Source organism: Phlebotomus papatasi, chromosome 1 (genome assembly GCF_024763615.1).
Source record: "Phlebotomus papatasi isolate M1 chromosome 1, Ppap_2.1, whole genome shotgun sequence".
Lineage (NCBI taxonomy): Eukaryota > Metazoa > Arthropoda > Insecta > Diptera > Psychodidae > Phlebotomus > Phlebotomus papatasi.
The window spans coordinates 31630888-31651741 of record NC_077222.1 but is presented as its reverse complement, the minus strand read 5'-3'; the positions used below and the strand labels follow the sequence as shown (position 1 = coordinate 31651741).

General features: G+C 35.0%; 2 protein-coding genes across 4 annotated transcripts in view; one reads left to right on the top strand and one right to left on the bottom strand.

The window, feature by feature from the left end:
* Nucleotides 1–319: 319 nt before the first annotated feature.
* LOC129798817 (2-amino-3-ketobutyrate coenzyme A ligase, mitochondrial) overlaps nt 320–20854 on the top strand; it is a 30222-nt gene continuing 9687 nt past the window's right edge. The window contains exons 1-6 of one of the 2 annotated variants that reach the window (XM_055842193.1): nt 320–597; nt 668–836; nt 14760–14889; nt 14948–15153; nt 15218–15708; nt 15778–16148. In XM_055842193.1, coding sequence (XP_055698168.1) covers nt 14868–14889; nt 14948–15153; nt 15218–15708; nt 15778–16148 — 1090 coding nt within the window. In that variant the 5' untranslated portion in view covers nt 320–597; nt 668–836; nt 14760–14867. Of the gene's footprint in view, nt 598–667; nt 837–14683; nt 14890–14947; nt 15154–15217; nt 15709–15777; nt 16149–20854 lie in introns of those variants that run through there. The other variant, XM_055842194.1, reaches the window with a different exon arrangement.
* Nucleotides 12328–14438, bottom strand: LOC129798826 (mitochondrial potassium channel-like). Of its 2 annotated transcripts, XM_055842216.1 has the most exons (4): nt 14048–14438; nt 13828–13977; nt 13518–13758; nt 12328–13457 (listed from the first exon to the last, which is right to left on the bottom strand). In XM_055842216.1, exons 1-4 carry the CDS (start codon nt 14336–14338, stop codon nt 13330–13332), a joined length of 810 nt encoding a protein of 269 aa, XP_055698191.1. In that variant the 5' UTR covers nt 14339–14438; the 3' UTR covers nt 12328–13329. The 2 variants fall into 2 exon arrangements, with proteins under 2 accessions (XP_055698191.1, XP_055698190.1); XM_055842215.1 differs by having other exon boundaries at nt 12328–13758.

Here is a 20854-nt window from a genome sequence, read left to right as displayed (position 1 = left end):
AATAACTGAAATTCAATTCTAAACATTTAATAAGCTAAAATTGCAATAATTTATAGGTCAATTGCTTTGTTCTCTGGGTTTTCTGTTTATAACATTATACTCAAAATCTAATTAAAATGATACAATTGGTGTCACTGAACATCACAATATGCCCTTTATTTATGCAATAACACATTGTGATTAGGTGAATTTATTATTATTGCCGCATTGTTGGATTTAATAAAGGATTGTGTATATTGAAGTTTACAAATTCCCATTGAATAATAATAGCTAGAATATAATTTATTTGAGCTATGTAAAGGTTAGTGCTTAGTGAAAATTTGCTATTTGATAAAATATTATTAAGTTGGAAGCACAATATTGAATGTTCTGTTTATAATTTGTTTATTCTCTGGTTCTCTTTTACTATCTCTCTGCAGTGGGAGTTTTAAATTGCGATTGTTGTATAACTTTTTTTTTTGTGTGCTGCAAAAGTTGGATTTTCAGTGTGGATAAACTACTTAATTTCCTCCTTCGAGAGTGTCTGCAGGATATCAAGAGGAATCAGTTACCATCACTTTTAGGTGGTGTGGGACCAATGCATTCTTTCATTCAGCTGTAAGTCTTGTCTTTCAGCACGAATGATTGCGGACTTTTGGGTTAATTGGGTATTTTCTTTGTTGTACAGACGGTACAGACAATTTAAGTAATACGCGATTTGTTCTGGCTCTCAATTGAGCTTTATCAGAAAGATGGACATATTGTGCGTGGTTTGCAACGAGGTACACAAGAGCTTTGGAACTCGAATAGCTTTGGCAGCTCTGAAAATTACAACACGTCTCATTCATCTGCTTCAGGTAAGGTTTTTTTCTCATGGGAAAGTGTTAGGGAGGGATTTGGTGGAAGGAATACAAGGCGTTGCATAATACCGAAAGGAGAAGATTAATTGAAGCATTTTCTACTAAATGAAGGTGCTTTTTGCTCTGATTCTTTCATTATCACAGCTACTGTAACCGTGGTATCACACTAGAGAATTTCACATGAAAATTTTCATGTGATTCACATCAATTGTTGCTGATATATGCCCTATTGTGCAATTTTCTTCAAGAACTTTTAGAAATCGATTCATTTAGTGATAAAAAAGTAGACTCGAGTCACAAAAATTGGTTTAAATAGATTAAAATAGCATAAATACGATTGATAACTAATGAGCAAATAATGAGCAAATAATGAGCAAAATTTGCTCAATACATTTGCATCTGGTACTACTTTATTGCAGTCATTCGGGTAATTTCTGCACCACAACTCTCCCACCAGTTTATTAGTGATGAAATTGTGATTAAAAGTAGTGCCAATTTATCGTAAACGAGATGGAGAAGAAAGGGCAAAAGGCATTGAAAAAGATCGGTGAAGAGGATAAGTAAGAAAAAAGCTAAACAAAAATGTGTTCGATCTACATTTTATATTCCTTCATAAACTTCTAGGATTTCGTGGTCAAATGAGATGGTGGCGGAATTGATTGAGGCTGTACATCAAGAATCCGTCATTTGGGACTACAAATGTCAAGAATACAAAAATAGAGGCAGCCGATCTGATGGTTTTCAGTCCGTTTGCGACAAATTGAGTCACAAATCGACTTCTTTTGTAGATAAGGCCATACGATTTGAAGAAGCTCTTCAAATTCCTCCGAAGTCATCCGCAGAAAATCATTGTGTCCAAAAAAATCTCCACTTGCGATGTTGTCATAAAGATTTTCAACGGAACCATGTGAAGGTCGCGTTAAAAGCCAATCTCTCGCCCACACCCTCCTTCTTTTCGCTTGGCGGGTCCTTTTGCACAACACAAAAGCAGTGTACAGGATGAGAACTTCCTCTTCTTCACTAAAATCACACATTTTTACTCAAACGACTGAAATGCTTCAAAAACAAAATCACTCATCTGACAACCCACATGCCATCGTGACATTGAGCAATTCTAGCAATAATGTCCTGGCTAAATCAGCGATTTCGAGTGGTTCTAGAAGTTTTAATTAGCAACTTTTCAATGTGAAATTTTCTAGTGTGATAACACCGTAATGCTGTAAGATTATCTTTATTAACGGGATTTGTTTCTGGAAATTCCTGGGGTGGAATGATAACTTTTCGATACTATCGAATCGAAGCTATCGATAAATCTTTATCTCTTGGGCTTCTGACCTAAGGCTTAGTCATAAGGCTTTGAAGACACGACTTCTTTTGTTGAGTGCTTTATTGGAACTGACTACAATATTTCGCATAATTTTACTTTACAAATTTTGCTTACTCTAAGAAATGACAAAATTGCTTAATTTATAAAATATTATTTAGGTGATACAGGGTGTATCACTACAGCTTAACCCTTTAAGGACGAAAAGGTCAAAAATCAGGGGTCAGAAAAAATCACTTTTTCTGACTTTTTAGAGTAAAACACAACTTTAGATAACCGTAGGAGAAGTTTCATTTTTGGGTCACCGGTGACCCAATCGTCCTTAAAGGGTTAACTTCTATAATTTCTTATTCGTCGAAAATGTTTGGAAAATTTTGTCGTAGAAATGGACTAGTAAGGGAAAGTAATCTATTTGAATCAGAAGAACAAATTAAATTGGTTACTATTTGGGATTTTGAGACCTTCGAAAACTAGATTAAACCTTTAGTCTGATAGCAGTCTTATGCTCTAGACACAGTAACGACTTAAGCCGCGAGACGACTTAGTGGAACATGATGGAAATGTAGTTTAACCATTATTTCTAATAAAATTACGCTAATCCGTTTCTCGGCTAATCCTCAAGTCTGTCAAGGCCCTTACAGTAAGTGAATTATGACTATTCACTTATTGTTAGGTCGTTTATTGTGACATTCTTAATAGAATATAACTGTTGATAAACATTTGTAGACAGACATTGTCAGATATTCCATGACCTTTCCAACGAACCCAAACATGATACCATTCAGTTAAGAAATACGCTTCAGACGAGTCAGAAAAATCGTTTTTTCTGACCTTTTAGTAAAGTAAACCATAACGAAAAACGTCCGCAGGAAAGGAATTGTTTTTCGGTCACCTTGGTCTTGAAAGACCTTTATTGGCTCCGTTCAGTAATAACCTTTCGAAGAAACCAAGTCACTCCATTAATCCAAACCTATTTGAAAATCTACTGGAAGCCTAAAGTGCAAAGTTCACATACTCTCGACTTTAGCACTTATTGTTCTGCTATTCGAATTTCGGTACTCTTAACACTTCAATCGTCAACAATACCAACAATAGTGCGTAAACGTAAACGTTTGCTGCAAAAAGTAAATGTTTTTGAAGTTTTGTGAAATTTCCGGATGATGAGACATTTGAATTGCAATTTCATTAAAATAAATGTTCTTTTTATAAACTTTTTCTCGCCCTTTTATATATTTAAACTTTCGAACTTCCGACGGGTTTTTAGGTAAATTCTCTCTGATTTACATTTGAATCAGTACAGAAAAAAACCTAAAACTGGTAGAGCTCTCAAATCGGGAAGCTTATTACTGAACGAGAGGATTAGGAATGATTCAATGGTACTTTCGTGTAAAAACGTAATATCCGCCCAGACAACCTCTAAAACATATCCAAACAAGAAATTGCACAATGCGTTTTCAAGCAATCCCAAAAAAACATGGTTTTGGAGGTGAAGGGGACGGGTAGGGGGAAATGAATGAGGGTCATGTTAATAGTCCCAGGGTTGATTAATGGGGGGTTCCCTGAAAGTCTCAAGTCTCTATCAGTAACCGTTTAGGCTCTAGACGTGGTAACGGTCGGACGGACAGATGCACAGACAGATAGACAATCAGCGCAGTAGCGTCCCTAAGGGGGTGCGGAAGGGGCGGTCCGCCCAGGGCGCGAGCCTCCAGGGGCGCCGATGTTCCTTTTTTTTACACAACTAAACCCTAACCCTTTATTCTTTCCACGTTGAAGTAAAAAAGATTTTAAAAAAATAGACTCCGAGTCTTTCTGAAGTGCCCCCCTAGTTCTTACAATGCCTTTTGTTCTTATAATTTTGCGTTGAAATAAATAAAAAAAAAACTTTAATTTCTTCACGAGACTTTCTAGGGTGCTCCTCTAGTTTTGTGGTCCTAGTTTAAAATGCATTTTGTCCTTATCTATCAAAATTTCGCGTTAAAGTAAATAAAAAGCTTTTTTAATTCCCTCAATTTCTGGGGCGTCCAATTGTTCTCTAAAGGCTTTCTTGGCGCCCATAAAGCTCTCAAAAAGCATTTTGCCCTTATATTTTTGCTAGATTTCGTGTTGAAATAAAAAACTACACTTTAAATTCCTTCAGGTGCTTTTTGGGGGCCCTTAATTTCTTGCAGAGCTTTCTTGGCGCTCCTCTTGGCTCCTAAAATGCATTTTGTCCTTATATTCTTTCAAAATTTTGAGGTAAAATAAAAACATACTTCAAGACATTAAATCAAAATTGTGCTGAAAATACGCACAGCTCAAGTATGAGATGGTTCAGTATGTGTATAAAACTGGTACTTCGCAAATATTGTGCATAAAATCTGCATAGCTGAAGCATAAAACGGTTTATATTGTGTTGAAAACGCGCACAGCTGTTAAACATAAAATGATTAAGAATAAGAAAACTGTTGAAAATTTAGATTCAATTTTGTTTAAGCTATGCAGGACTTATGCACAATATTATCCATTTTATACTTGGGCTGTACTCGGCTGTACCGGTTTTGACGAGCACCATCTGTTTTAAGAAGTCTAACCGCTGTGCATGTTTTCAGTACAATCTTAACCATTTCATGCTTAAGCTGTGCATGTTTTCAAAATAATCTTAATCAAAATACTATTCTTCAAAATTGAGATTTTTACTGTTGATCAACATTGAGTACTACATTCCTTGAAAAGGAGACTTTCCACTTTTGCGTTTAACTTTTATTAAAAATAATCAAAATTTCACTGCATTTTCAAAATTAAACCTGTTAAACTCAAAATTAAAAGTTAAATTTTTCAAGGATTATTAGTAGTCAATGATACTGATATACAGTAAAACCCACCGCTCGAACAATTTTTACCGTGGTAAGGGCGCCTTCGCGTACAACCCCCCTCCCACATAAGTGTCTAGATACGCCACTGAATCAGCGTCACATCATTTGAATTGAATTGAATTTGATTGATCTTTCCCAACCATTATGCCTCCACCGCCGTCTCAGCGTTACTACCAACCTCCAGGACCAAATGGTGGAAACTTCAGCTCTAAATCGAATTTGCATGCTTTTCGAGTAGGCTCTTATTAAGAATCTCACATACAATAAGATAATGTAAACTTATCAGTTTTTTGTACTTGAAGACTTTCAACATGTGAATAAGAGTATCTTTCGTAATGGAACTACTGCAGTATCATCTTCGACTAACTAAAATTTCTAATCGATTTTTCCCAAGATACTGCAATGTAATTGCTGAAAATGGAGCAATATGCCATGTATTTATCAGTCGTCTAATTTACTTCAAGGCGTTCGTTGGGAGAATTATCTGTTTAGTTAGAAATTCTCAATTTCCAAGTTGGACCTAGAGCTCTTCTGCACCGTTTCTCCCTTAAGGCAGAGAAAGTTTTTCTTTGGCAATTAATTTAGCCGTGTTTTATTGTAAATAATTTCATTTTGATTAATTTATTGTCGCATGACTGAACTCTTTTCTGCTGTGCATTAATAACTGCTTAGAACTCAAGATATTGACAAATTGTAAATTAATTGGATACTTTGCATTTGCACCATCATCTTCAATTAGCAATGGTTTAATTAAATAAGAAAAAATGGTAAAGTTGTTGAACAAGTGCTAATAAATTAAATAAACATCCATTAAAGGGCATTTTTATGCCACACAATTTTCTAGCGTTCAGCAAGAAGTTAAGAATTATTTATTCGTGATTTTCAATGTTGCATCCAATTATTAAGTTCAAAGCTTGTTTAACGAGTATAAAAGATAGTTGGTGTTGCTAGTCTCCGAGGAGAGGGAGGACAAATATCTTCCTTTAAGAATGACAAAGCTAGATTTGCACATTTATTAATTTTCCACAAAATTGGATTTGTTAATGATTTGTCGCTCAAAATATCGTGTAATATCTTAACTAGGGGAATGCTTTCAGGCTTCATATAGGGTCAAATGAACACCTCTTTGACAGGGACTCCTATTGACACTGTTGTCAAAATGTTGAAATTTATTGTGCCTAATAAAATGTAAGTAATATGGCGTTTTTTTCATTAATCTACTCTACGTTTTTCAATAAGGATAAGTTATCGATAAGGAAACGAGTTTTTAAAGTGTCAATAAGGTGTTCTTTTCACCCTACACTCCGCCTTTAAACACTTCGTATTTTTCCATATTCCTTTATGAATCTGACCTATGACAATGTACTTTAATAATTAGTCCTATAGTAGACCCCCGCTATATGCCATCGCTCTATAGTTCACACTTTATCAACCGTTGATTTCAAAACACTGATTTTATGTTAGGTTATGTTTTTTTAGTACGCGACATGCAATGTTGTCATAATTATTTTAATATTTTTAACAAACTTTATTGAGTAGTTGTGATAATTGTGATCCATAATCAAAAGAGCGAGGACAAGTACCACAATCGCAAAGAAATTGGAAGCCGTCGTCTAGCAATTTCAATACTAAAAGTCGTTGATAATTTTAAAAAAATGACATGGACTATAGTGCGACCCAAGTGTCAAATCTGGAACCAAATATGGCCTTTAGCGATGAGGCTCTACTTAAGCGAAAATCTATTAATTCAAATGATTTTTAATGCAAAATAACGCAGGAACAATTCATCTGAAAATTAAATTTAATTTACAAATTGAAAAAACCTAGTGTGATAGCACGGTTAGAACCGGAACCAGAGTAATGGCTATTTTAAGAATTTTTTCTTGGACCCTTATAGCTCAGGTCAGGCGGGCCATGATGAGTTTGCTATTAACTATTTCGTCCCCTTTGGGACTCTGGGTACCCATGGAAAAAATAATTTTTTTAGACTATTTAGAATCGATAAAATTCCGATTCTTGTGGATGATTACAAACTATAAGGATGTCCAAATCTAGGATATTTTTTGCAGGATCCCAATTAACTCCTGAGCTAAGATATTCTTGGTCAAAAATCGTGAATTTTCGATTTTCTGCTTCCTTGCAGATATTGTGACTTTTTTCATATTTCTAGACCCGAATAAGGAAAAACCTCTCGGGGCCAATAAGTATGATAATTAACAATTACAGATTACATAAATTCGAAAAACATTTTTTTCTTAATTTTCAAAAAACTTGTTCAAACTTGATGGGAATTCTCGTCCGCAAGAATCTTGAGGTCAAATGTAAGGTTATCCCGCCAATGCCCGCCATTTGCTTTTTGACACCAACCTTGTAAGAAAATTCAAGCGGGAGCGAAATTTTTGTCAATATGGCCGATAATTTTGACATTTGGCAGCGAAAAAGATTGCTTTCGGGGAAGTTTTTCCTATTCTTCCAGATTTTGGTGAATTCTGATTGTCCAGGAAGTGTTTTTTTGGCTCTTGAAAAAGCTTAATGTGTCTGCAATAACATCGTGTTGAGAGAAATGTGTGTTAAAGTGTTATTCTGTGAAATATTTTGAGGAATCTGTTGGCAAGCAGGAGCTGGGTGTCCTTTTTAGCACTTCCTGGACATCACAGAAGATACTGGTCAATAATTCTTCTTGTTTTAGTGATCAACATTGTAAAGGAGTCATTTGACACGCAAAAATAATTCACAAAATTGATATTATTGGCTTTTGGAAAATTGAAGTTTGTCCAAGTTTGTATCCTTTGCGTTCTTTAGGGGACGAGAGTTCCCATGAGTTTTCCAATTTCCCAGAGGCGGAGAAAATTCTTTCTCTACAAAAGTATCATATTTGACCACTAAGACTTACAATAAAGTGAATTTTACTGAAAATCGTTCGCTGGATATGTTGTGGTCCGGAAAGAGTTAATCAAAAGTTCTAAGGCCCAGCTATAACATGCTAAAATTTGAGCCCAATCGATGACATAGGGGCAGAGCTATCGAGAAAACAAAAAATGGGGGTATTAAAAATAGCAGGAGGGTTAGTGGTGGGGGTTTGATGCACTTGGTTGCATTTTTCACCCTATATATAACCATTGCCGAAAACCGCAAGTCGATATCTCAATTAGTTCGGGAGCTATTAAGCTCCACAAAGCGGGCAGGCAGACGTGAAATTTTTTAAGCCCTTCGTAAACAGGAAGAGGCGAAACACATTTCTGGCAAAGTTTGAGCCCGATCGGAGGATATGAAATTTTGATACAGTAGACTCTCTCAAAATCGGGCTTTTGGGACCGAAATGTCACCCGAATTAGAGAGAAATTCAGGCAGCAAATTGTTTGATTTGTAATGAATAAATGTAAAGAATTTAAATTGAGTGACCTTTAAAACCCACTAAGTACGATTTAGTCACCAGTGACCCATAGAGAAAATAATTTTACCTCACTTTCCTAAAGTTATTTCTGTCAAATGTTCGTACGTTATCAAAAGTAGAAGGTTGTAGAAATTTAGAATATTTTTTTTGCAAATCTCCAACTGTTTGATATTATAGGGGAGACTGGGGCAAAAAGTTACAAAACGGATATTTTATTTTTTTTACAAGCTACTCGAGCGCTTCAAAAATTTCTAATTAGCGCAGTTTTATAGGAAATTTACCGCTCTACAACTTTGTGAAAGTAATTTTCCTCTATTTTGTAAGGAAATACGTTTATCGAGCCGTTTTCTAAAAGGTAATTTTGTGACCATACTTAAAAATGTTGGGGCAAATAGTATCAGGCATATGATATTATCACATTTTGATTCGCTTTGTTACGGGATTCCCTAAATTAAAAAAAATACCTAGAACCTAGATAACATATTTTCATAGGAAATTTATTCCTCACCTTTGTAAAACATCATTTTTTCTAACTGAACGATAAAAACGATTTTCAAGCTATTTTAGGAAAAAAACCATAAAAGACTGCAAACCGTTTGACCAATGCAAACAACAAGCGGCGACACATGGCATTGACGTTTCTTTTCGCCGTGAGACATCATAAATTGTTTCGGTTTTTCTTACTTTTTGCTCCATACCTTTTGTTACTTTTTACCCCAAGTGGTCGTTTTTAATAAAAATATTTCTTGAGAGAAGAATCTTTGTAAAATTCCAAAATAGATAGCGGCTTCGTTTTCAAAGAATCCAAGTCATTTAGGAAATAATCATCAGTGCATAAATTTTGAATAATAAGTAAGGTAATTATTGATATATTCTTCAAGGAAAATATTTTAAAAATATAAAAAGGGACAGATAATCCTAACCGGCTTATGTAGGTGAGATTCTTAACGTGAGCTAACTCGGAGTGCATGCAAATTCGATTTGATGCTGAAGTAGGGAGACGCCATTCAGTTATCTTGAATCAAATTCGTGAAATTATACAAGTTTTGTATTTGAACCAAAATGTCAAGGATTTGGATGAACTGACAGAAAAGTGTTATATGGGTGAAATGTAGACCAGAATGTTCTCTATAATTTTGCCGTAGAACTTGAACTCATCGACTACTCAGAAGCCAAGATAAGCGAGGTTTTTTGTTTCTTAACTCGTTTTTTCATCAAGAGTGCCCCAAGTGTTCATTTGTTGAACTTCAACTAAATCAAAGAATTGTTGTATTTTGCGGGACTTTCCATTTAAACCCCTTTTTTAAGTGTCTTGGTGGAGTAGAGGCAGTCAAATTGGCATCTGAGTGATTTCAAAGCGTTATTATGGGAAAAATCAATTTTTTCACACTTAAACGGCAAAATCGGAGTGATAGCGTAGTCTGAGCGGAAAATGATGTATGGACGAAATGTAGAGACAAATGTGCTCTACAATTATGTTGAAGTAATCATCAAAATCGGTTCAGCGACAGTCGAGATAATTGAGGTTATGTGATATTGAAATTGCTTTTTCGACTGTGGCGCCCCTGGTGTTGGTCCCACGAAGTTCAAATATTCTAGAAAGTTGTAGCATTTGGTGAGATCTTTCGTTTAAGCCCTCATTCATCAAAATCGGTCACAAAGAACCGGAGATATGATTTTTTGAATTTCGTGAACTTTGACCCCTCATATCTCCGGTTCTATTGAAACCACAGCGCGCATACGCACCATTTTGGAAACGTCCTAGACTGGACTACAACATACTAAAATTTCATTAACTTGCACAATGCCGTTTTTGAGAAAAGTGACTTTGAATTTCGATGAATTTTGACGCTATCACAGCGCCACCTGTGGTGACTTTTTAAACTTCCACCTGAAAGTGCTCATTGAGACGAAACCAAAAAGGTAAAATTTATGTCGCTATGTTAATTAGAACCGGAGATAGAGGCCGGTCAATGTTCGAACTTTGACCCCTTATAGCTCGGGTCAGGGGTTATGGATCGACTTAAGGTTTTTTTTGTTTGATAGGTATAATCAACGGCTACAACATACTAAATTTTCAGCCCGATGCACAATGGAATTTTTGAGTTATTTAACTTTTAAGATTTAAAAATTTTCTTTTTAAAAAAAGCGCCCCTAGCGGTGGTTTTATGAACTTGCGATGTTAGAAGGAGAAGTGGCATTTCACGAGAGCTTTCCAAAAAGCCCTCACTTTTTAAATTCTGACAATTAGAACCGGAGTTATGGCCATTTTAAGAAATTTTTTTTGGACCCTTATAGCTCGGGTCAGGGGGGTCGGGGGACCTTAAGTTTGGTATTGATGGAAAGCTCTAAGGCCCAGCTATAACATACTAAAATTTGAGTCCGCTGAATGCCATAGGGGCGGAGCTATTGAGAAAACAAAAAAAGGGGGGTCTTCAAAATGGCGGAAGGAGGGGTGGGGGGTGGGGGGTCTATGCACCAGGTTGCAATTTTCACCCGATATATAACCTTTGCCGAAAACCGCAAGTCGATATCTTTTTTAGTTTAGGAGCTATTAAGCTCCAAAGAGCGGCCGGCCGGCCGGCCGGCCGGGAACGTAAATTAGCCACATATATATTCGTGATCAGGAAGTGCTGAAACACATTTTGGCCAAATTTGAGGTCGATCGGACGACATGAAATTTTGTTAGGATTATAGTAGGTGAGATTGTTAAGAATCTCACCTAATAGGGCTAAAAATTTTGATATTTTTTATTTTCTAAATTCCTTGTTCGATTTCGAAGAAACATACATTATCGAAGAAGGTTTATGGAAGCTATCTGTCGTAAAAATTTTAAGCCGCTATCTTATTTATCTTGGAATATATTGAATTTTGAAATTTTCGATTTGTGACTTTTTGCCCCAGTCTCCCCTACTAAATATTTAAGCTCAAAAGTGACGAATTTTCAAATTGTCGTATTAATGAGTGATTTATTTTTTATTTATTTATTTTTTATATTCCTAATTTTTTAAGCTAATTCCTTTTAGGAATATAAATAATATTTTTCATTAGAGTGAAAATTATTATTCATTAATACAAGCAGAAAATTTAAATTTTTGGGCTCTTTTTGTCCTTTCTCTTGGATTTTCTACATATATGGTCAGACGTAAGACATTTCATTGCTTTTGTTTTATTTCGTTATTATTGTTGATATTCGGTAATAACAAAAAAATTAATCCTACATAGCAATATGAAAAATCTGAAAAATTATTCTCAAATAAGAGAAAATTGAATATCGCGGGACAAACTGAATCGCAAATTGGAATAATTGAGAATGACGGAATACCGAGTTGAATCATTAAGAAAAACACACACTTAGAATCATTGGAATCACAATGGAATCTCATTGGAATCACATGGAATAATGGAATATGGACACAAATTTTCGACTTTGAGTAACCCCTTGCTTGGAACCTATTATGGAAAATTTCCATGGATTTTTTCAAGGAAAAAAACTGGAAAATTCCGAGGAATTTTTCGCTTGTTATTCCTATTCCGTCTTCTTTTGCTATGGGGTTAAGATTGTTAAGAATCTCACCTAATAGCTACGATTTTCCATGGAAATTTCCAACTCAAAGTAGGGTAATGTCTTCAAAGATTCCACGGGAATTCATTGGAGGGGAATCTTGCTAGAGACTTCTGTCAGACAATTCTCCAAGCGTCTGGTGGAAATTCTTCAAGGAATCCGAGTACAAATTTTCTCTGAGGATTTTTTATAGGGTATTATGAATTTTAATGACCTTCAACCTTTTCATATCTTTCTGACAAATTTTTAATAAAAATATTTTGCCCAGAATGTTTTATTACCTCTTGAATGATATAAAATAAACCTACGATTTTTGCATTCATAGAGAAATTTTTTAATCGTTTTAATAATAATAATAATAATAATAAGTTTATTGGTTCATGCCCAGGATACAGAAAGTAACATGTAGGACTATACAATAAATCTTTCTAAATTCTATATTATAAATCATATTAATATAAATAACTGATAATCCCATTATACTTTTTCTAATCTTAATAAAAAATTCGTGGCATTACCCGTCAAATAATATCTGCAGATATCTTTAAGATTTCTTTAGAGAAAATCTACACCTCTACAGAATATCTGCAGATAATTCTGTAGATATTCTTACGAATTTTATTTGGGCTTGGAACAAAATTCGTCAGAATATTTCGGCAAATTTTCTGACGAATTTCTGTAGATATTCTGCCGATTTTCTGTAGATTTTTTCTACATTCCAGACTTTCCAGACAAGATGTGTCAGAAGAGATGGAAAAATTTTTCACTGAAGTTTGCAAAATTCAATAGAGTTATTTTTTGTGATATCACGGTGTTTATATAAAATAAAGAATTCTGCGACGCCGTGTTACAAGTAGAGAAAAGTGAAGTGAAAACTTTAAGCAGAGTATCGACCTAAATTTCGTGTTTTTGTATCATTCCATGGGCGATTTTTAAAAAAATTAGTATTTTTGCTCGCATCTTTTTACTTATTTAAAATGTTTAATCGGTAATGCTTGTTAAGCAGAGCATACCATTTTCTTTATAACTCCTACAGTTTCTACATAAATCAACAATATTTTTGTGAAGTAATGGACACTATGCCGATTTTCTCGGCAGAAATTCTACTGAAAATCTGTAGATTTTCTGCAGAAATTCTGCCGAAAATCTACAGATTTTCTGCAGAAATTCTGCAGAAATTCTGCCGAAAATCTACAGATTTTCTGCAGAAATTCTGCCGAAAATCTACAGATTTTCTAGCAGAAATTCAGCAGAAAATCTTCAGATTTTCTCTGAATACACTGGAATATACTGTTAAAATTCAAAAAACCTCAGAGTAAAATCGGCAGGTAGAATAATGATTTGACGGGTATTTCTTAACTTTTGGGTACAAAAAACCTATAAATGTTGCTCCCATGCCTGTAGAAATAGTTTGTCCAGGATTCCTTCTTCTCCTTGCGCTGAAGCGTCGACTCAACGCTCTTCTCAAGTAATTTCTGCAAATCTATAAAGTCCCTCTTAAGTTCCAGTCTGAGGTCTTGCAGTTGCTGTTCAATTTTCTCACCTTGTTCACTGATATTCTTGTATTGGCGATTTCTAAAATGATAACTCAGTGTAGTGCCCAGGATACCCAGAACAGCTCCAATCATTGTGAGGATCATTGAGAAGTACTTGGAATTTTCAGCCTGAGATCTCTCCTTTTCATGCGATGTTCTTACAGCAGATGTCAGATGAGTGAATAAATCTCTCTCACTTGTATCCATGAGATCGAAATATTCTTTAGCTTCACGCTCATTCTGTATTAGCTGAAAATTTAAAAAAGAAAAATCTTTGGAACCGGCTTTCCGGAATGTTTTATTGCTCAGAAACCTAACCTCAATTTGCTGCCTGACCAATTCCAAATAATGTGGATTACTTTTTTCCACGGCATGGATATCGTTATTGAGCCTCTGAACATTGTTGCGAATGGCAAGAAGTTTCAGAAGAATCTCTCGTCTTTTCTCCTGGGTCTGCTGGAGTTTTTCCTGCAGAAGAAATCGTCAATTTCACGGAACATTTTGAGGTTATGTTTACAGAATTTAAAGCTTTTGTTACTTGAATTTTGACGACATCCTCTTGTGCAATCCTCACTTCTTTCACTCCTGACAACTCTTCATACGTTCCTATGAGTTCTTTGTAACGATTTTGAAGCCATGTGGCTACATTTGACTGGGACTTTTCCGGATGGGACTTCCCCGGCAGAGCTTTACGAATTTGTGTTCCAAAAGCACGAACACTTTTGGATGATTTTATCACAGTAGTTGCGTACAAAGGAGTATCCCAATGTCTCACAATTCTAATATATCCCATCAATGAATGCCTAAATACTCTAAATACAACTGGCATTGCGAAGAAAACCTACACAAATAGATTTTTTTTGGGCAAATTTTCCCAACCCCAATGTAAAAAACCAAAACACACACGTCACGACTTCGACGACTTCTATGAAGTGACAGCTAGAAAAATTCTTGCAGTTCGACGAAAATTTTAAAAATTTTCGGCAGTTTCGTGTATTTTCGGATTAGGCGGGAATTTTTTCGGAATTGTTGGCGCCAAAAAGACGGAAAACCGGAAGAACCAATTCAAAAGGGAATTTTTACAAATTTAACGATAAATTGGAATGAAATAAATATAAGTACTATTAATAAATTCACGCATGCCACGCATGTGGTCAAGAGAAATGAAAACAAAAGTTTGCGCAAGGGAGAATAAGTGCGCTTGGAGAGTAAATCTTCAGACGGGATGCGTCAATTTACTCTAATTATAGATTGACCATGAAATATTCTCAAACGCCAGAGAGATTCGACTTCTTACCCATTTCTCTACATCTGCCCAGAGTTTTAAGTGGATAATTCTGTGAAAATTGCAAACGAAAATGCTGTTTCTAGCTCAAAGAGGTAAAATAATTAATTCTATTATTCAAAAATTGATTAATTTATCCACAAATATCTTTAGGAAGTCGCATTGGATTGAGAAATTTTGCATCAGTGGCTCAGAATCAACTCAGAGATATTCTGAAGCAGCAGCTGAAGGACATTGAGAATGCCGGCACGTACAAAACTGAAAGAGTAATCACGTCAGCTCAGAAAACTTCAATTAATGTAGCCGGAAGTGATAGTCCAGTTCTTAATTTCTGCGCCAACAACTATCTGGGATTGTCGGTGAGTGAAAAGCCGAAAATAAATTTCCACCTTAGATCTCAATTAATTTATCCGGAAATTCCAGTACAATAAGGACATAATATCCTACTCGAAAAAAATTCTCGAGAAATACGGTGGAGGTGCAAGTTCTGTACGATTCATTTGTGGTACTCAGGACATCCACAAAGAGCTCGAAAATAAGATCAGTCAGTTCCATCAGCGTGAAGATACAATCCTATATGCTTCCTGCTTTGATGCCAATGCTGGAATCTTTGAGGTTCTCTTGACACCTGAGGATGCTGTCTTTTCAGATGAACTCAATCATGCCTCAATCATCGACGGATTGAGACTCTGCAAAGCCAAGAAGGAGCGCTACTTGCACAGAAACATGGAGGATTTGGAGAACAAACTCAAGGCATCAAATGGAAGAATCAAATTAATCGTTACCGATGGAGTCTTTTCTATGGACGGGAATGTAGCTCCTCTCCCAGAAATCTTCCAACTAGCCGACAAGTACAACGCCCTTGTATTTCTTGACGAGTGTCATGCTACAGGATTCTTCGGAGCCACAGGAAGGTAAAACCGACCTACAATGACCTTAAAACCCTTAAAATGACATGAAATCCTGGATTTTTCCTCTTGCAGAGGCACTGAAGAGTTCTACGAACAAATGGGCAGAGCAGATATCATCAATTCCACTCTGGGAAAAGCTCTAGGAGGTGCCTCTGGAGGATATACAACCGGCCCAAAGGAATTAATTGATCTGCTGAGACAGAAATCTCGTCCCTATTTGTTCTCAAACACCCTCCCACCGCCAGTTGTGGGCACAGCCATCAAAGTCATGGATATTCTACTGCAATCCAGTGACTTGTCGCAGAAAATCAAACGAAATACCGAACACTTCCGCACAGGAATGGCCAAGGCAGGCTTTACAGTGGGCGGAATGGATCATCCCATTTGTCCAGTCATGCTGGGAGATGCCAAACTTGCTGGTATTTTTGCTAATGAGATGCTCAGTAAGTTCAAAATGCATATTATTAATACTATTAACCCTCTATCAAAATTCCGAAAAAACGAAATTTTAAGCCACGCCCACTTCAAGATATTGTAATTAAACTACTTTATCCAGATGGGGAATTGAGGATTAGAGTATTCCTAATAGTCCTTTAGGAAGAAAAATCAACAGTGCAGAAACACAACGTGTACTTCAAGGCAATTTTATTTCACAAGAAGATTGACAACTTAAGTTTGTACAAAGACAATTTCTTAAATTCAAAAACAGCCGTTAGTTGCTAATTCAAATATCGCAACACAAAGAGTGATGTTCGCTGGATCACGTTGAAATAAAGGGGCAGCTCGGGCAGCTCATATTGAGAAACCCATGTCAATTAATTGTCCGAAAAACGCTTCGCGAAACCTGAGAAACCTATTTTTTGCATCGCGAAACTCAAGATAGGGTGAAAGGAACGTCTATTGACACTTTAACTCTTTCGCGTCACACTTTTATTCAGCAGATGAATTCATGTAAAATTGAGTTTTTCCTAATGCTTTATGATCAAATATAATAGTTCAGAGAGGAAAAAAAAATTCATTGCGTAAAAACTCGGAAAAACCCCGGGTCATATATGACCCTATTGTCCTCAAGGAAAGTGTACATACCATTTTCAAAATCTATATCACGGGGTTTTTATGAGTTTTTTTGCTTGAAGTTGTTAATTTAGCCAAAACCATGGCAAACTTGGGCAAACTGGACTGTCTTGATGAACACTGTACTCCTGGTGTTCAAGGAATCTTCCTGTGTAATCCCTTGAACAGTCACTGTCACAATATTTTGAGTGGTATTTGGCAAAAATAAACTTATCCACATATTTATTCACTCACAATACAATTGCACAATATGAGACGCTTGCAGAATACTCTAAAATATTGCAAAATATGTTATAATTCATCAGATGTAAGATGAAATGTCCAGGAGCAAGATGTCCCACCTGCATTTCACAAAGAAAAACAATGTCCCAACTACATTTCGCTATAGGTTTGGGACAAAAACACTGTTACCCTTGGGGACAATAGGATCATAAATGACCCGGAAAATTCTACACGCTTTTCTGGACAATTGAGAGTATAGTTTATTATATCAAAATATGCAATATACAATCTTTGGATATTCTATTTTGTGTTTCTAAAGAACTTTTTGCTGAAAAAAATAAATTAATATAAAAAATTTTGAAAAAGAAAAGTCATTTCACAAAGTTCGAAATTAGTGATTTTTGATCTCAAATATTTTCTTTTCCTGATTATCTGGAGTTTTGAGAAAATTAGCCAAGCATCTTACATTCTTCTATTATGATGTCGTGCACAAACCGATAGATTCCAATTAATGTAGGGTAAGTGTGCCAAATTTCGGCATAGTTGCATGCAAGCGCCACTGTCTCAAGTTTGAAACGTTATATTTTTAATGCAAATTGATTTTTTATTCCTTCTTCTTAAGGAGCGTTGTTTGCACTCTTAGAAAAGTTTAGACATCATTACTAATGAAAATTAGTTGATAGGGCGATTATTATCAAATCTATTTAAAATGGTTCTTATAATCTTAAAACATTTTTCTCATAATAATTTTATTAGTAGTAAGACCATAAGGCAATATTTCTGTGGATAAGTTGCAACAATTATTTCATAATGGTTTCATACAATTATATTTGCTTGTGTTAATTAAATGAAATCGATAGCCCAACTAATATTGATCACTATTTCTATTTAGTTCTCACAACTAATACAAATATATGGGCTTATATTTTCATAAAGTTCTGACAACTTTTTCAATAGTAAAGAGTGATTTTTCACTTATGTGTTGAAGCTTTTTCGAGTTTCAAGCATCCACCGTGCTTCAGTCTTACGGAAGAAGTGCATGTGAAAGGATGTCGCGTCTTTCAAGTCCCACTGTCTTAAGGGGACTTTATGCTTTATATGCCAAATTTTTCTAGGGCAATCAGTGCGAATCTCAGTTGAATATTTTGTAAAAATCATAAATTAAATAAAAACTATAAATAAAAATATTATGAATTATATAGAGTATCCACCGTAGAGTGATATTCTGCATCATTTTACCAGCAAACTTCTGTTGGATGTTTATGGTCTTATGCACGAATTTGTATAAGAAAATGGAAAAGGAATATGAATAGCATAAAATAATTTTAAAATATCTAAAAAAAAAAAACAACTATTACGAATTAATCTTCATAACTTCACAACTAATATGATATAGTTATTACAGCCAATAACTCCGTTTATTTAGTTATTGGAACTAATATGTTATAGTACCCATTACTATTTTGATTTAGTTGTGATAACTAAATTAAAAGGATACTTCAACTAATTTAGGTAAACTATTTCATTTAGTTAGCCAACCTAAATATGTAGTTGGGTCTATACTTACTATATTTTATAGTTCTAATAACTGCATATGAGCTTGTACGAACTATTTTTTTCTAACAAGGGAGGTCATCGAGTCATCAAATTCTGATTGGCTTCATATTAAGAACATAGACGGGGATGGGCATTATAAGGATTGTGTCATACTCAAAAAGTGCTAAATATTTTTTTCCTTTAAGAAAAGCGCCCAAAATAATTGCATGAAAAACTGTATATGATAAAGAAAGTTCTAGAAACAGCATATGCAGCAGTGGCGCAGCAGGCAAGCGGACGGTGCTTGTAACGCAAAGGTCTCGAGTTCGATTCTTACTTAGCGCCGTATTATTGTTTATTTTGTTTTTCATTTCTATTATTTTTTTTTAATCAGATATACATTTCTATATCGTTTTTTAATCACTGACCGTTTTTTTTATCATTAATATCGCAATATTTGCTTTGCACTGTAATATACTCCTAATATGAATGTTTAACTAAAGTAGCGTTTTTAAAAGCTCTTTTACGCGTTTGCTGATTTTATTTCTTTTTAAAGGAATAAAAATTAAAAATTCATCCTCATATGATCTTATTTGTCCTAGATATACATAGTGTTATTTTTATTTATTTTTTAAATCATTTGCCTAAGAAATGTGTCTTGCAAAATAATATATCAATAATATTTAGTTTCTTTAGAAAAGTCTTCAGTTCAAAAATTAGTTTGATAATTAATTAGTGAATGTTGATTTCGGTAAAGAAATGATTAAAACAGTGGACAATAATCACAACGAGCACACCGAATTAAAGTATGACTTACAGTCAATTTAGGCAAAGGCTCCCAATAAACTTTTATAAAACAATACTGAATTGAATTTTCAAATATAGCTAAATTCAACATATCTTGATTTTGTGCAGATTGTTGATTATAATAATTCTCTATCCTTTGTACATAGATTTATTGATATATTTTGCAAGACACATTGCTTAGGCAAATGATTTAAAAAATAAATAAAAATAACACTATGTATATCTAGGACAAATAAGATCATATGAGGATGAATTTTTAATTTTTATTCCTTTAAAAAGAAATAAAATCAGCAAACGCGTAAAAGAGCTTTTAAAAACGCTACTTTAGTTAAACATTCATATTAGGAGTATATTACAGTGCAAAGCAAATATTGCGATATTAATGATAAAAAAACGGTCAGTGATTAAAAAACGATACAGAAATGTATATCTGATTAAAAAAAAAATAATAGAAATGAAAAACAAAATAAACAATAATACAGCGCTAAGCAAGAATCGAACCCGAGACCTTTGCGTTACAAGCACCGTCCGCTTGCCTGCTGCGCCACTGCTGCATATGCTGTTTCTAGAACTTTCTTTATCATATACAGTTTTTCATGCAATTATTTTGGGCGCTTTTCTTAAAGGAAAAAAATATTTAGCACTTTTTGAGTATGACACAATCCTTATGATGCCCATCCCCGTCTATGTTCTTAATATGAAGCCAATCAGAATTTGATGACTCGATGACCTCCCTTGTAAGAGTGTGGAACCTTCTAGACAGTTTATCTTTATTTACTCTAAAATCATTCTTAATACATTTTAAAATGATTGAAAATGTAAACATAACTTTAGTGCCTTATTTCGGCCACCTTCATTCTCATGGTTCCTTGCCCTTCGGGAATTCTTCCAATGTCTTTCACGTCATCTCGTTTGTCGAAGCTACATTTTTTGTTATTCTTTTGCATTGTATAATCTCTAGAGCAGAGGTGTGCAAGAAACCGTTGAAACCGAATTAACGTCAAAATAAGTTTGTTATAGTAGCGTTTTGACCATTGACATACATCCCGTCTGACACAGGGTAAGGAGGCCCAGCGTTGAGCCATTAAATTAACACCCATCTATAGGAACTATTTTAGCCCTCATCGGCAAGATCCGAGTGGTAGGCACAAATTAAGGACTGAATCTTACCACGGATATCAATGGCGGTGGAATGAAACTGTCAATTGCACATCCTGATTTCACCTTCGAATTTTATACAAATGACAAAACCCGTCTGACACAGGGTAAGGGGGCCCAGCGTTGAGCCATTAAATTAACACCCATCTATAGGAACTATTTTAGCCCTCATCGGCAAGATCCGAGTGGTAGGCCCCAATTAAGGACTAGGTTTTGCCAAGTACGTCAATGGCGGTGGAATGAAACTGTCAATTGCACATCCTGATTTCATTTTCAAATTTTACACAAACGATAGAAGATACAAAGATAGTGATATATTTTAATTAACCAGTATAAACGATTAAACACTTTA